At 42.9% G+C, this 15138-nt stretch overlaps 1 protein-coding gene across 4 annotated transcripts in view; it reads right to left on the bottom strand.

The window, feature by feature from the left end:
* Positions 1-14915, bottom strand: part of PTBP2 (polypyrimidine tract binding protein 2) — a 36456-nt gene extending 21541 nt beyond the window's left edge. For all 4 annotated transcript variants that reach the window (XM_070396910.1, XM_070396911.1, XM_070396912.1 and 1 more), the window contains exons 1-3: positions 14835-14915; positions 13762-13792; positions 2433-2508 (exon numbers count right to left, since the gene is read on the bottom strand). In XM_070396910.1, the coding sequence (XP_070253011.1) occupies positions 2433-2508; positions 13762-13792; positions 14835-14842 (115 nt within the window). In that variant the 5' untranslated portion in view covers positions 14843-14915. The remainder of the gene's footprint in view (positions 1-2432; positions 2509-13761; positions 13793-14834) is intronic.
* Positions 14916-15138: the final 223 nt, after the last annotated feature.

The raw sequence follows: 15138 nt of genomic DNA, 5'->3' as shown, positions 1-15138 counted from the left end.
TTGTCAGTTACAGTAGCTTCATAAAGTTAATTAGGGGGTATCCCCTCCTCTATTTTCTAAAGAAGTATATTTAAGATGATTATTTCTTACTTTGAAGTTCATAAAATTCAACAGTGAAGCCACCTATGCTTCCGTGGAAAGATTAAAAATTCAGTTATGATACAGAATTAATCTATACCCGTGGTCGGCAAGCTGCGGCTCGCAGCCACATGCGGCTCTTTGGCCCCTTGAGTGTGGCTCTTCCACAAAATACCACGTGCAGGTGCGCACATACGGTGCGATTGAAACTTCATGGCCCATGCACAGAAATCGGTATTTTGTGGAAGAGCTGGTATTGTGTGGAAGAGCCACACTCAAGGGGCCAAAGAGCCGCATGTGGCTCGCAAGCCACAGTTTGCCAAGCCGCAGTTTGCCAAGCTGCAGTTTGCCGACCACTGAACTATACCTATTATGAAATGGCAGGTTATGTCAGTTTTGGTAAATTAGACTTCAACGGAATTTGTCTCATCTAACTTGTTTATTGGCATTACCAGTGTTTATAATCTGTTCCTTCTACACTGTGTGGGATCTGTAGTAACATCTTCACGTTCATTCCCAATATTGGCAATTTATGCTCTCTTCCATTTCTTGAAAAAAAACTGTAAACCTTTTTTTCCCCCTAATATGGTTCTTTTCTAATACAGGTAGACAGGTATCTATTAAGAGGTACAGACCTGTTTTTTCGCCCTGTGCACTTCTTGGGCTGCATCCAACAAATTTTGGTACATTATGTTTTCATTTTCATTCAGTCAAATATGCCTTTATAACTTGTTTGATTCATGTGTTCTTAGAATTGTGTAAATTTATAAATATTTGGTAACTTCCTAGATTTCTTAACGTTTTTAATTTCTATTAAATTCCCCTATAATCAGGTACTATATGAGCTTTCAAATATTTGAAATTTATTGAGAATTACTTTCTGTCAACATTTATGGCCTATCATGGTGAATATCCTATGTATATTTGAAAACTTATCCTATAATAAAAGTCTAATATGCTAAGTGTCCGGTCATCTGGCTGGCTATTCAAAGCATAATATGCTAATGATATACTAAGGACACTCAACCACTCGCTATGATGTGCACTGACCACCAGGGGGCAGATGCTCTGACCAGTAGGTTAGCTTGCTGCTGTGGTCTGGCTGATCAGGACTGAGTGAGACAGGCTGGACACACCCTGGAGCCCTCCTGCGGTCCCTCCCCACTGGCCAACCTCCCGCATCCCTCCCCGCCCCGATCGTCAGTCTGGCCTGTGCCCTCTCTCAATCCAGGCTGAGAGGACTCCCCCCATCCCCGAGTGCACGAATTTCGTGCACCGGGCCTCTAGTACCATATAAACAGAAAAGGTTTTTTGTGTGGACAAATTCAGCTTCACAACACTAGGACTATATTAGGTAAATACTTAACTGTAATTTTTACTTAACTAAATGGTCAGGAATGTGTTTGTGTGCACTGAGGTACAGGCCAACCTCAGAGATAATCGCAGTTAAGGCAAGAATCGCATAGGTGACTCACAATTGCTTTTGCTGGTGTAGGGTCTTGCCTTCAATTTGTAAAAATGGTAACATCTGTGAAGTGCAATAAAATCAGGCCTACCTGTATATTACAAGCAACCACTACCTGAAGGAAATCAATATGTGTCCAGTCTTTCACAATCCTTTTACTGCCAACACATTTAATTCCTCAAACAATTCAGGAAAGTTTTAGAAAAACGGAACTTTGGTCTTCAGTAAAAAATGTTAAAATGTAGGGTTATAAGGCAAACTAAATCAATCATCATCATCATCAGATTAAAATTTTGGTCTCAGCCATAAAACTAAGGTCTAAAAATTAGTCTACATTTGTTTACAGACAAAAGCCCACAGTGTTGTTTCAGACATATACAATTTTTTAAATCCTAACTATAAAAGTAAATAAATTATTTTAAATTTCCAAGTAGATAACATAACAAACATCAATTCAAAGAATTAAAATATTGTTACAGCAAAGAAAAAAAGTTGAAAGCATAGAATAAATACAACTATGTAGTTGAAATTTTGGGTTTTATCTATAGTTTGGGCTTTATGAACTAGAGAATTAAAAATACTTTATGACACACAAAACACAAAAGCTAAAAACAGAAGTATAGAAAGGGTGAGAATTAGGAAACTTGTAACATGAACAAAAAATATATAATATTTTTGTGATTTAAAAAAGCAATCAGTTACCTGCCCTCAGAAGTCACCATCTTCAGATTTCCTCACTTAACACATATATACCCTAATAAAATGTCCTCTAAAATGTCAACAGAAAGCATTTAAAAAGTCTATTCTGATAAAAACAGACTAAACTTTAGTTTTAATATCCTGCTCTATAAAGTGGCAAAAATGACTGTTAAAGAGAGTTAAGACTTACCTGTAACCACCATGCTGCTCATATTAGAGTTTGGACTACTGAGAACACTACCTGAGAGTAGTTCGTCAGATCCTCTCTATAAAAACAAAAAGCAACATAAGACATCTTTAAGTTTAGAAATATTAATCTGAAATTTCTTCATGTATCTTTAACTCTTCAAATAGCCACTAACAAAGTGTCAGGTGCTAACACTATGGGGAACAATCAAAAACTTCAGTCCCTAAAATAAAAACTTGACTCAAGTAAGGATCTTGCTCCCTTTCCCACAAAGCCAAGAGTTTCTTTTTCTCCCTCTCACCCAAGTCCAAAGACAATAGGAAAAATGTCTGGTTCCCTAATCAAAAGCTTCGGAGAACTACGCCAATTTTTTTATAAAACCACCTACTGCTACAGCAAGCTGGACTTTTTCACAAATACTCGATGAATCCTCCAACCCCACAGCACTTTATTCACCCAGAACAACTCAGGTCTTTAGAAAATGAGAACTTCATCCTGTAGAGTTGGACAGCTCATCATCATTATTAAAATTAATTATGCATATATTTCAGTAGCTAAAACACCGAATGAGAAATTTATTTCTGCCTATATAAGCAGAAACTGAGTCATGTCTTCAAATCGTTTAGAGCAAGCGTGTCAAACTCGTGACCCACAACAAATATTTTTGCAGCCCAGCCAATGTAACGGTATATGAGAAACGTTTTAATAAAAATTTTGTAACTTAATTTTTATAACATCCTGTTATACATAATTATAACGAACTACAACGTTCGCTAATGACTGATGGCTATAATCGTGTTGCCTTCATTTCCTTAAGAGCTTTACGCGCAGGCGCACCATTTCTCCCCACTGATACCAGCAGCGAATATTTTAGCAGCCGATGGCCACACCATTAGTCTTGGACTGACTTGTGTGGTGTGCGCAACAGGAAATATTTCACTTTTGGAGAACAAGAAAAATAGGATTATTTGCATGATGCTTATTAATTTGTGCAGTTATTCAGTGTGTGCTAAGTTAATGTTCAAGAAAAAAATATTAATTTTTATTAAAATGTTCTATTATTTTATGTTAACGGTGACTCATTTATTTCAGCCATTTGTATTCAGCATGTCTCTATCAAAATAAACCTACGTTTCTATAAAAATTGAAGCTTTTGTTTTTTTTGCGGCCCACATAAACTTAAACCTTGTTTATTTGGCCTGTGTTAGCCTTTGAGTTTGACATGCTTGCTTTAGAGAAAAGGTTATAAATTCACATGTTCTCAGAAATGCAGTTGTTCAAATAAGCCATGTTGATTTAGCTATTTTAAAAATGTGCATTTATAAAAAATATGTGAATAGATTAGCATTAAAATAGCTAAACCAACTGTTTTGCCCATTTTAAGTAGGTATATATTTACATACATGGGTATTATTATTTCAAATCACTAAATCAACAGAAACTGATTTAAACCACGAGTACAAAGAAGTTCAATGCAACTATCAAAATGAAAAAAAAAGGTATGAAGGACATATCAAAGCATTTCAGAAAATCCAAAACAATACAAATTAACCACAAACTTTATGCTAATTTGTGTTCAAACTCATAATAAGTTGCATTATAACAAATATCAAAATGGTAAAGAAATAATCATCTCCCTAATTGCTTTACAAGCTCAGAGAAATAAAAGCATAACAAAAATGAAAACATCACCTTGAGCCTGGTTAACACCATTTACACATTATCATTTCTCATCGAGGTATGGAAGAGTCAACATGGCACCGTTTTATATGATGGAAATGATGAACACAAGCAGACACCTCAAGCATCATCATAACCAAGGTCATCTAGACTCTCCAAGTGTGGCCCCTAGACAACAATTAGACCTGGAACCGTGTCAGCAATCCATGCTCTAGCGTCCACCCTGGACCTACTGAATGAAAACTGAGGTGGGACCCGGAGTTCCAGCGAGCCCTCCAAGTGCTTCTGACGCATGCGCAAACTGAACAACCTCCATGTTAAATGTTCACTAGTTTTCTTTTTTTTAGAAGTTTTAAGTTTACAATAAAATGGAAAGGAACAGGTTTCCCATAAAACCCCTAACTCCACACATGCACAGCTTCCTCCATTACAATACCCCCTACCAGAGAGGTTTATTATGAAGATGAACCTATACTGAAACATCACAATTACTCAAAGTCCGTAGCAAATGGGCTCCCATAAAAACCTGGGCTCTGCTTATATATCCCACCTCCAACCCCTGGCAATCACTGACCTTTTTATTGTCTCAGAAAGTCATATGGTTGGAATCATATACTATGTAGCCTTCTCAAATTGATTTCTTCCACTTAGTAATATGCACTTAAGGCAGTGGTTCTCAACCTTCTGGCCCTTTAAATACAGTTCCTCATGTTGTGACCTAACCATAAAATTATTTTCGTTGCTACTTCATAACTGTAATGTTGCTGTTATGAATCGTAATGTAAATATCTGATATGCAGGATGGTCTTAGGCGACCCCTGTGAAAGGGGTGTTCGACTGCCAAAGGGGTCGCGACCCACAGGTTGAGAACCGCTGATTCCCCGTACCTTTTTGATGGCTTGGCAGTTCATTTTATTTGAATGCTGAAAAATATTCCATTGTCTGGATGCACCTATTTATTTATCCATTCACTTACTGAGGGGCTTCTTGATTCCTTCAAGTTTTTGGCAATTATGAACAAAGCTGCTATAAGCAGCCATATGCAGATTTCATGTGTAAGTTTTCAACTCCTTTGATGGACACATGGTAAAAGTTTGTTTAGTTTTGTAAGAACTGCCAGACTGTTTTGTAGTGGCTGAACCATCTTCCATTCCCTCTGGGGATGCATGTGCATTCCGGTTGCTCCCCATCTCACCAGCATTTTCGGTGGCCAGTGTTCCACAATTTGGCTGTTCTGACAGGTTGTGTAGCAGTATCACGTTGTTGCTTTACTGTTGCTTTACAGTTTGCACTCCCTGATGACATAATAAGGAACATCTTTACATATGCTTATTTGCCATCTGTATGTCTTCTTTGCTGAGGTGTCTGTTAAGGTCTTTGGCCCATTTTTAAAACAGGTTGTTTTCTTATTGAGTTTAAGAGTTGTTGTTTTTTTATATTTTGGATCTCTCCGAGTCTGACTTATCTTCTAATTCTCTTGATACTGTCTTTCACATAACAGAACTTTTTTATTTTAACGAAATCCAACTTTTCAATGATCTCTTCATGGATTGTGTCTTTGGTGTTGTATCTAAAAGGCATCATCATAACCAAGGTCATCTAGACTTTCTCCTATGTTATCTTGTAAGAGTTTTCTAATATTGTGTTTTACATTTAGGTCTAAGATACATTCTGAGTCAATTCTTATGATGGGTGTAACGTGTGTGTGTGTATTTGCACTGTTTTGCATGTGATGTCGTTGTTCCAGCACCGTTTGCTGAAGAGACTGTCTTTGCTCTCCACTGTAAGAGATAAGCGGACGGTACTGATGGGGGCTCTATTCTGGGCTCTCCGTTCTGTCCCATTTGATCTATTGTCTACTCTTTAATCCAAACCACATTGTCTCCATTCCTGTAGCTTCAGAGTAAGCTGGGTAGCATCAGTCCTCCAACTGTGTTTTCCTTCAGTACGGTGCTGGCTATTCTGGGCCTTTTGCCCCCACATAAACTTTAGAATCACTTTGTTATCCACAAAATAAATGGTTGGAATTTTTATGAAATGTATAGATCAAGCTGAGAAGAACTGACATCTCAACAATACTGAGTCTTCCTATCCATGAACATGGAATACCTATCCATTTACTTGATTCTTTGGTTTCATGCATCAGTTCTGCAGTTCTATGTATAGCTTGTTAGATTTATACCTTAAAAGTATTTCAGTATTTTGTTTTTAATTTCAAATTGAACTTGTTCATTGTTGATATGCAGGACAGCGATTGGCCTTTGCATATTAATTTTATATCCTGCAACCTTGCAATAATTGTTTATTAATTTGAGGAGATTTCGAATTTTCTATAGTTTCTCAAGTCATCTGTGAATGACAGTTTTATACCTTTCTTCTCAATACGCATACTGGTTACTGCTTTTTATTGCCTTATTCAGCAGTGGTCGGCAAACTGTGGCTCGCGAGCCAAATGCGGCTCTTTGGCCCCTTGAGTGTGGCTCTTCCACAAAATACCGACTTCTGCGCATGGGCCATGAAGTTTCAATCACACTGTACGTGCGCGCCCGCACGTGGTATTTTGTGGAAGAGCCACGCTCAAGGGGCCAAAGAGCCGCATGTGGCTCGCGAGCCGCAGTTTGCTGGCCACTGCCTTATTGCATTGGCAAGGACTTCCAGGATGTTGAAAACCAGTGGTGAGAAGGTACATCCTTGCCATGTATATGATCTTAGTGACAAAACTTGAGTTTCTAAGTATGAGCTTAGCTATAGCTTTTTTGATGTCCTTTATCAAGTTGAGGAAACTCCCCTCTACTCCTAGTTTACTGTGAGTTTTTATCATAAATGGGTGTTCGGCTCTGTCAAATGCTTTTTCTCCTTCTAGTGATCCAATCATGAGGTTTTTCTTTTTTTAGAGTCTGTTGATGTGATAGATTAATAACTATTTTTATGACAAGTATGGCATTAGGTAAATAAAAAAAAGTAAGGGCTCTGTAGTCCAGCTTCCACCTCCTCTGTAACTGGTAAACTACTGAACTATGCTGCTTTAGCTTTCTCATTTGTATAATAAGGATGACATCAACATCACAGTGCTTGGGATCCAATGTGATAACACAGGCATCCATCCCTCAGAGGCATTGTGGGTTCTGTTCCAGACCATCGCAATAAAGGAGTGTGGCAATAAAATGAGTCACACAGATTTTTTGGTTTCCTAGTGCAAATGAAAGTTATATTTATACCATACTACAGTCTACTAAGTGTGCACTAGCATTGTCTAAAAATACAATGCACATACCTTAATTTAAGAATACTGCTAAAAATTGCTAACCATCATCTGAGCCTTTAGCATAAAAACAGACACATAAATCATTGGAACAGAAGAGAGTCCAGAAATAAACAGAGGAACTGAATAGACATTTTACAAAGAAGGCACACGATGGCCAACAGGTACATGAAAGGTGCTCAACATCTCTGATCATTACAGAAATGCCAATCAAAACCATAATGAACTATCACCTGTTAGAATGACCTATCAAAAAGAAAAAAATAATAACAAGTGTTGGTGAGGATGCAAAGAGAACCCTTGTACAAGGGAATGTAATTTGGTGTAGTCACTATGAAAAACAATGTGGTAGTTGCTCAAAAATAATTTTTAAGTACAATTATTTGATCCAGCAATCCCATTTCTGGGTAGCTCTCCGAAGGAAGTGAAATGACTATGCTTCCTCAAAAAAGATCCTGCACCTCACGTTCACTGCAGCATTAATAGCTACATATGGAAACAGCCTACACACGTCCTTTGACAGGTGAATGGATGAAGAAAATGTGAGGTATAGACACACACAATGAAACACTACTCAGCCATAAAAAGAAGTCATTCTGCTGTAACAACATACATGGGCTTTGAGAACAGTATGCTAAGTAAAGTAAGTCAGAGGAAGACAAATATATAGTATGATCTCACTTATATGTAAACACTAAAAAAAGAAGAAACAAACAAACAAAAAGAAACCTCATAGCAACAGAGAACAGACTGGTGGTGGCAAAAGGTGGAGTGTGGAGGGAAGGGCAAAATGGGTGAGGTGGTCAAAAGACACAAACTTGCAGCTATGAGATAAATAGATTTATTTATTTAACAAAATAAACACAAGAAAGACATTTTAATAAACTAAGATGAGTTCTAAGGATGTAGTGTACAGCATGGTGACTACAGTTAATAGCTATGTGTGGGGACAGATGTTTACAATGAACTTTTCTATTCATTTATGTATATACTTATATCAAATCGTTATCAATTATATCTCATATCATTATCAATTATTTATCAATTTAAAAAGAAAAAGTGAACTCTAAAAGTTAAAAAACTTATTGCTAAAGATTATCTATAGCAAGTATAACAAAACTTTAATATCCACAATATATAAAAATTCCTAGGAATCAGTAAGAAAAAAAATGACATTAAAAAGAAAATGAATAGACAATATGAACAGGCATTTAACAGAGAAGAAACATGAATGGCCAATTAAGAAAATATATCATTGATACTCAGGGAATTCAAAATAAAACAAGGTACCATACACACATACAACATGCACACACCATTAAAAAGTCCAATAATGCCAATTTATCAGAGAGGATGTGTAGAAACATGAATTCTCATGCACTGCTAATGCAGTATAAATTAGCACAACCACTTAGGAAAGCAACTTGCCAATATCCAATCAACTTGAAAATAAACACAACCTATAATCAATCCGGCAATTCTACTTTTAGAAAACTCTGGTCTTGACATATACTGTACTAAAATATGCACAAGAATGCTCACAACAGCAATTTGCAACAGGAAAAAATAAGAAGCAATCTTGTATTTGTCAACTAGGTAATCATATAATCAAATACCTTACGACAAGGAAAATGAATTAGAGCTACATATAAACTTAGGTTAATAAACAATTACTGAACAAGAGCAAATTACAGAAGACACAGCATGACAGCACATATGTATTGTTTAACCATGTAAAATAAAACTAGAGTGTCCCCCAAAAGGTGTACACATTTTGAATCATCATACAGGCAGTGTTTATTAAAACACTTCATTTTCAAAATGTAATAATCAGCCGTTACATTTTTAATACTAAGTCTCCCAAGTCCGTGTGTACTTTGTAATTAGAGATCAATCTAGACTGGGCATGTGGAGTGCTCAATAACCACAGTCGTGGCTACCCCAGCAGACAACACAGCTCAAAACAACTCTGCCATGCTTTCTGTGGTGTCATAATTTAGTATTTTTACTTCTATTTTTTAAACTCCCAATCAATTGTTGCTATTATTTTCTTACACATTAATTAAATTTACCCTCAGGCTTATTGACTTCTTGGTTAGCCTCACTCCTTCTACCTCAGACCTCCATCTGGAGTCATCGGTCTTCTTTCTGAAGTACAACCTCTGGAATTTCCAGTGGGTCTGTTATCAATGTCCTCAATTGTCTTTTTTTGGGGGGGCGGGGGGTGCGGGGGGTGAGGAGAAAGGGGAGTATTTTTGAAAAGGTCATTATTTTGCTCTTAAGGGTAATTTAGCTGATTATGTGATAACGGGGATAGTTATTTTCACTCAACACTCTGAAGACACTATTATTTCCACTATCTTTTGGATGCCCATGTTGCTGAAGAAGCATTTTGTCCTTCTTAGGGAATCTAATTTTTCTCAGGCTGCGTTACAGATCTTCTCAGTGTCTTTGGTGTTTTGCTTTTTTATTGTGATGTGTCGATTTCCTTGTGCCTCCTAAATCTAAGGATTCATGTAACTCATCAATTTTGGAATATTATCAGTCTTTGGCTTTTTCAAATTTTGCTTCTCCGCAATCTTTAATTTCTCTTTCTGGAACTCTAAATATTTGTTAGAATTTATCTGCCTTTCCTATCTTTTAACCTTTCTATTTTCATCTCTTTAGTGCTCTGTACCAAATTCTGAGTAATTTCTATTTTTTAGTTCACTAATTCTCTTTAGTGCTATCTGACCCACTATATTGTTTAAAGGTCTGAGCTTTTACCATTTGCTTAAAATTGATTTGAGAGAGAGAGGAAGGTAGAGAGAGAGATACATCAACTAGATACCTCCTGTATGTGCCCAACCAGGAGTCTCACCTGGCGCCTTTTGGTGCATGGACAACACTCCACCTGAGCAACCTGACCAGGGCCTCACCAACTACTTTTAACCTGGACTCCAGGCTCTCCTATTGACCATATCTGACTTGCATTAAAGTGCTCCTTCCAAATCAGACTTACAGATTAAAGAACTATAACAACAAACATCCTCATCATTTGAGCACTTAAGTGCCATTCCATGCTGAATCTTGTATGGATTATTTTATCTAATCTTCAAAGTAACTTTTGGGGTAGGTCCTACTTTGCCCATTTAGAAATCTGTAAAAACGAAAACTCAGATGATATCTGTTCAGTGTTATAGAGGCCACGCTCTAGCCTGTTCAATTTCAAATCGCCTGCTCTTAACTTGACAAAACCTCCATTGAAAAACATTCCCACCCACCATCAACAATTCCAATTTCTGTTAAATTTTAATATTGTATTTCTACTATATAAGCCTTAAGTAAACTTTAAGCCAAGTCTTTGTAGATATCCTCTAAGAATATTGATGAACAGATGTTTATTGAGCAGACTATGCAGGGCACAAAAAAGGTGAAGAAAAAGTTATTACAGGAAATGTTTCTGGGAATAATATCGCCCACATGTGTGGATGAAAAACAAAAATCAGATATCACGTCTTCTAATAGAAAAACACACCACTTACAAAATACAAAAAGAGAATTTCAGTCTCCAGATCCAATTACAAACTGCCGGAGAGATGGAGATTATCTTCCCAACCACTAGAATGTCTGTCACCAACAGACAGACAATAGCGGGCAGTGGGGAGGCTGTGGATGCCTGGACATCTCAGACACGGCTGGTAGCATGTAAAAGGTACGACCGCTCTGGAAAATAGTTTGCAGTTTCCTAAAGTTAGCTATGCCTCTGCCTACGTTCCAGCAGTTCCCACCACAGGCATTTCCCCGAGAGAAATGTAAGCACATGTCCCACTAAGGCTTGTACAGGAATGTTCAGAGCAGCTTTGTAACAGCCCCAAACTGGAAGCATGCCAAACACTGACAGGAGTTGAAAGAATAAAACACACTGCTGTATACCCATACAATGCAATATTGCTAAGCAATATGAAGGAATCAACTATTGATACATAACATGAGTGAGTCTGAAAATAATTATGCTGAGTGGAATAAGCCAGACCAACAAAGGGTACACACTGTACAATCCCATTTATTTAAAATTCTAAAAAATGCACACAAATCATAGTGAGAGAACGCAGATCAGTGGTTGCTTGGGGAGAGAAAGACAGATGGGAGGGATTACAAAATGATACTTTGGGGGGGGGGGTGTATGTTCATTGTCTTGATTATAGTAATGGTGTCATAGGTGCATACATATGTCAAAACACGTATACTTTAAATATGTAGCTTATATCAAATATCTCAATAAAGCTATTTAAAGGCAAGGCAAGATGTTGGCCAGCACACAAGACATGAATCCATTTGTGTAAACAAGGATGTTCTCATGTGCGGTAATATATAAACTAACTAGAGGCCCGGTGCACGAATTCTTGCACTGGTGGGGGCCTATCCCAAGGGGCGGAGGGGACGCAGGAGGTTGGCAGGCCCTGCCCCTGATCAGGGGGAGGGAGCGATCGGGGGCGGGGCAGCCCAGGGTAGGGCCACCCTTGGATTGGGCTGGCTGGCCAGCCGCAGCACACGTCATAGTAACCAGTTGTTCTGATCATTCTGGTCATTCCGGCGTTCCTGTCCCTTGGCTTTTATATAATTGCAGGAAAAAATGTACCAGAAATATTTCAACATAAATAGGATTGGAAATCAGTGAGAAATACTGTGCACACTGAACATTTTTTAACCATGCACATTACTTTTGTTTTGTAAAAAATTAATGAAAGTTTAATTACTTGTATAGAGGTCTGATGCTAAAGCAAAAGTTCTTAACCACTATGCTAGAAAATCATATAAAGCATAACTTTCGTTATTCAAACTTTTATATTCGCAATGGGGGGGGGGGGGAAACGTTAGCAATTATTTTTATATCACTTTCTAATATTTTTCCCTCAAACTACTACAAAAATAGAAAACTGGTGTAACCAATAAACCTTATCTGGACATCCTCTTCTCTTCCCAGCCTCACTTCTCCCTGCCTTCTCACTCTGGGTCTTATCTAGTTCTCTCTCTCCTGTCCATGAGTATTGGACAATTCAGAGTTGTATCATTTATTCTCTTACAAAATTCACTTCCAGTTTCGATGGTAGCTATAGGATCTACAACTTGCACTCCTGAGCTGTTCTCCATTTTAAAGCCTCCTCTATCTCAACTTAGGAAATATCATTGCCAAATAATACGCCTTTCCTGCAAAAAAAGCTCATTACTTCACCCCCAATGTACACCACCTGAACTTAAAAAGCCTAAACATTAAAACATGGAAAGGAGTTCACTATAAGGCAGGAGACAGGAAATAAGCAGGAAAACATAAGGTGTCTCCAGAAGTGTTCTGAGGACACCGCGCTGTTATGGACAAAACTTTTAAAATTTTAAGAAATATTGTGAGCAGTCAGCATCACTGCACTGAGCACTCGTTCACCTGAGGGGGAATGTCCCTGCACCCAGCAAGTCTCTGGCTACAGTTAACGTGTAACAAAGCCAATTCTGCCCCAAACTGTACCTGAGGACCTGCTGATCTAGGCTTGGAAGGTGCTAGGCCAGGCTTGGAAAATAGATACCAGACAAGGACTCTGCCCTAACGGGCAGACAGGCTGGCAAACAAAAAATGACGTTAATCGTGATGTTAAAATGTGCAGGAATGAAACAGAAATGAAAGGCCTCACCAGCAGAACCAGGGTTTAAAGAAGGAGCACTTTTCCTGGACAAAACCTGACTGAGGAAGCGCAGTCGCCTCCGCACAAGGCCACCTTCCCCCACAGGCAGCCAGCAGCCCTGACCTCTGACTCAAGCTCCAAGCTAATCGTGTCAACAAGTTTCTTTCCTTTTTAAGGATCAGGGTAACCGATTTCAAATGTGGCTGATTATTGGCAAACTATCTTACCTGCATAAGACAGGAGAAGAGTTCAAGAAAAATCTTAGATTAATAAAATGATGATTCGGGTCAACTCACTTACTCGGCCATTTAAAGCCCTAATTTCCCCTCCGAAAAGTGGGGTATCATTTCCTCTTCCCCAGAAGCCGTGCCTGGAAGCATCTTTAATTTCGCGAACCCCATGTGCCCCTCCTTTTAAATGTCTGGTTGTTGTCTATGTAGGTGCGGAACCACAGGGTCCCACGCCCAAACCCGAGCCCCGACAGCGGCGAGCGGGTCCCCCAAAGCTCGGTGAGCATGCCCACCCGCCGCCCCCCCCGGTCCCCCCCCCCGGGGTCCCCCAAAGCTCGGTGAGCGTGCCCCCCCGCCGTCCCCCCCCCCCGGGGTCCCCCAAAGCTCGGTGAGCGTGCCCCCCCCGCCGTCCCCCCCCCCCGGGGTCCCCCAAAGCTCGGTGAGCGTGCCCCCCCCGCCGTGCTCACGTCCCCGCCCGCGCCCGGTCCTCCCTGCAGCCCTACCTTCACGCCGACCGTGACATCCGTGACGATCCTGTGCAGAGAGAAGGAGAGAACAGAGTCAGGCCGGCAGGAACTTTCCAGGCCCCCAGCCCCGCGCAGCACGGGAGGGGGTCCCTCCGGATCCTGGTCCACTTGTGCCCGGAAGTGACTGCACAGGCGAGACCCTCCGGGCCGGACCCCCCCCGCCCCCCCCGCCCCCCCCCCCCCCCCCCCCCGGCCGCACCACCTCAAACTTCAGGCCGGAGGCGCGCTCCTCCCGCGCGGGGCCACCCGCCCGCGGCCGCCTGGGGCGCCGGGCATGGCGGGGAGACCGAGTCCTCGCCCCGCCCCCCACGCGGCCGCGGGCGCCCGGCCGCCGGTTGGTCCCCGGGGCGGGGGGAGGGGCGCGGGGAGGGGAGGCGGCTCGGGCTTTCGGGCCGGTTTTGTTCTCCCGCAAACGGGTCGCCGGGGCCGAGGGCCGCCCGCGCGGCGGGGTGCGCCGGGGGTCGCGTAGCCCGCGTGACGGGGCCGGGCGCGCACGCCCCACGGGGCCGGGGTCGCTCAGGGCCCGGCGCCCGCCCCGCGTGTCCCGGGCCCGCTAACGGCCGCCCGCCCGCTCCCACCGGCCGGGCGACAACAAAGGCGGTGACACGGCCGCCCCTCCCCCGCCCCGCCCGCCGCCGCGGAGCTCCCGCCCCCCGGCCCCCCGCTCCCCGCATCGGGCCGGGCGGAGCGGACGGCCAGACCGCGGGACACGGACTCGGGCCTCCCCGGACCCGGGCCTCGCCGGCCCCCGCGCGGTCCCCGGCCGGGTCCCGGCCGCGGTGGCTCCGGGGACAGGGCCGCCCAGGCCCAGCGGCGCCTCGCCCGCGCCCGGCGCTGTCCCCCCCCACCCCGGAGCCGCCGCCGCCGGTCCCGGTGCCGGCCCGTCGCGCCCGGTCCCCCCAAGCGGCCCGGCGGCGGGGGGGTGTGTGCGAGGGGGCGGCGGGGACGGCGGCCGGCCCGCGAGGGGCAGCCGGTGGCTCTGGAAGGGACCCGCCGGGCCGCCGGGCGACCCCCTCCCGGCCCCCGGCCCGGTCCGGCCCGTCACCTACCCGTCCATTGCCGAACCGGACAAAGCCTCGCTCCCGGGGACCGAGCCGCGCACCAGCAGACACACACGAGCGGCGACAAAATGGCGGCCAGCGCGCGACGGAAATGGCCGAGGCGGCGGGGCGCGCGGGCCGAGCGGCGGAAAAAGCCGAAGCCCGCGCGGGGGGCGGGGCTACTGGGGGCGCGGGGCGGGGACTGGCCGCGGGGGGCGGGGCCTCTGGGGCGCGGGGGCGGGGGCCGCGACTCTGGGACCAGAGCTCCGACCCGTGCGCCCCTCCCTCCGCCCCTCGGTGCCTGGTCCCCAGG

Source organism: Myotis yumanensis, unplaced genomic scaffold (genome assembly GCF_028538775.1).
Source record: "Myotis yumanensis isolate MYYU_CA2020_CCGP unplaced genomic scaffold, mMyoYum1.0.hap1 SCAF_17, whole genome shotgun sequence".
NCBI lineage: Eukaryota > Metazoa > Chordata > Mammalia > Chiroptera > Vespertilionidae > Myotis > Myotis yumanensis.
This window is presented reverse-complemented; position numbering and strand designations above follow the sequence as displayed.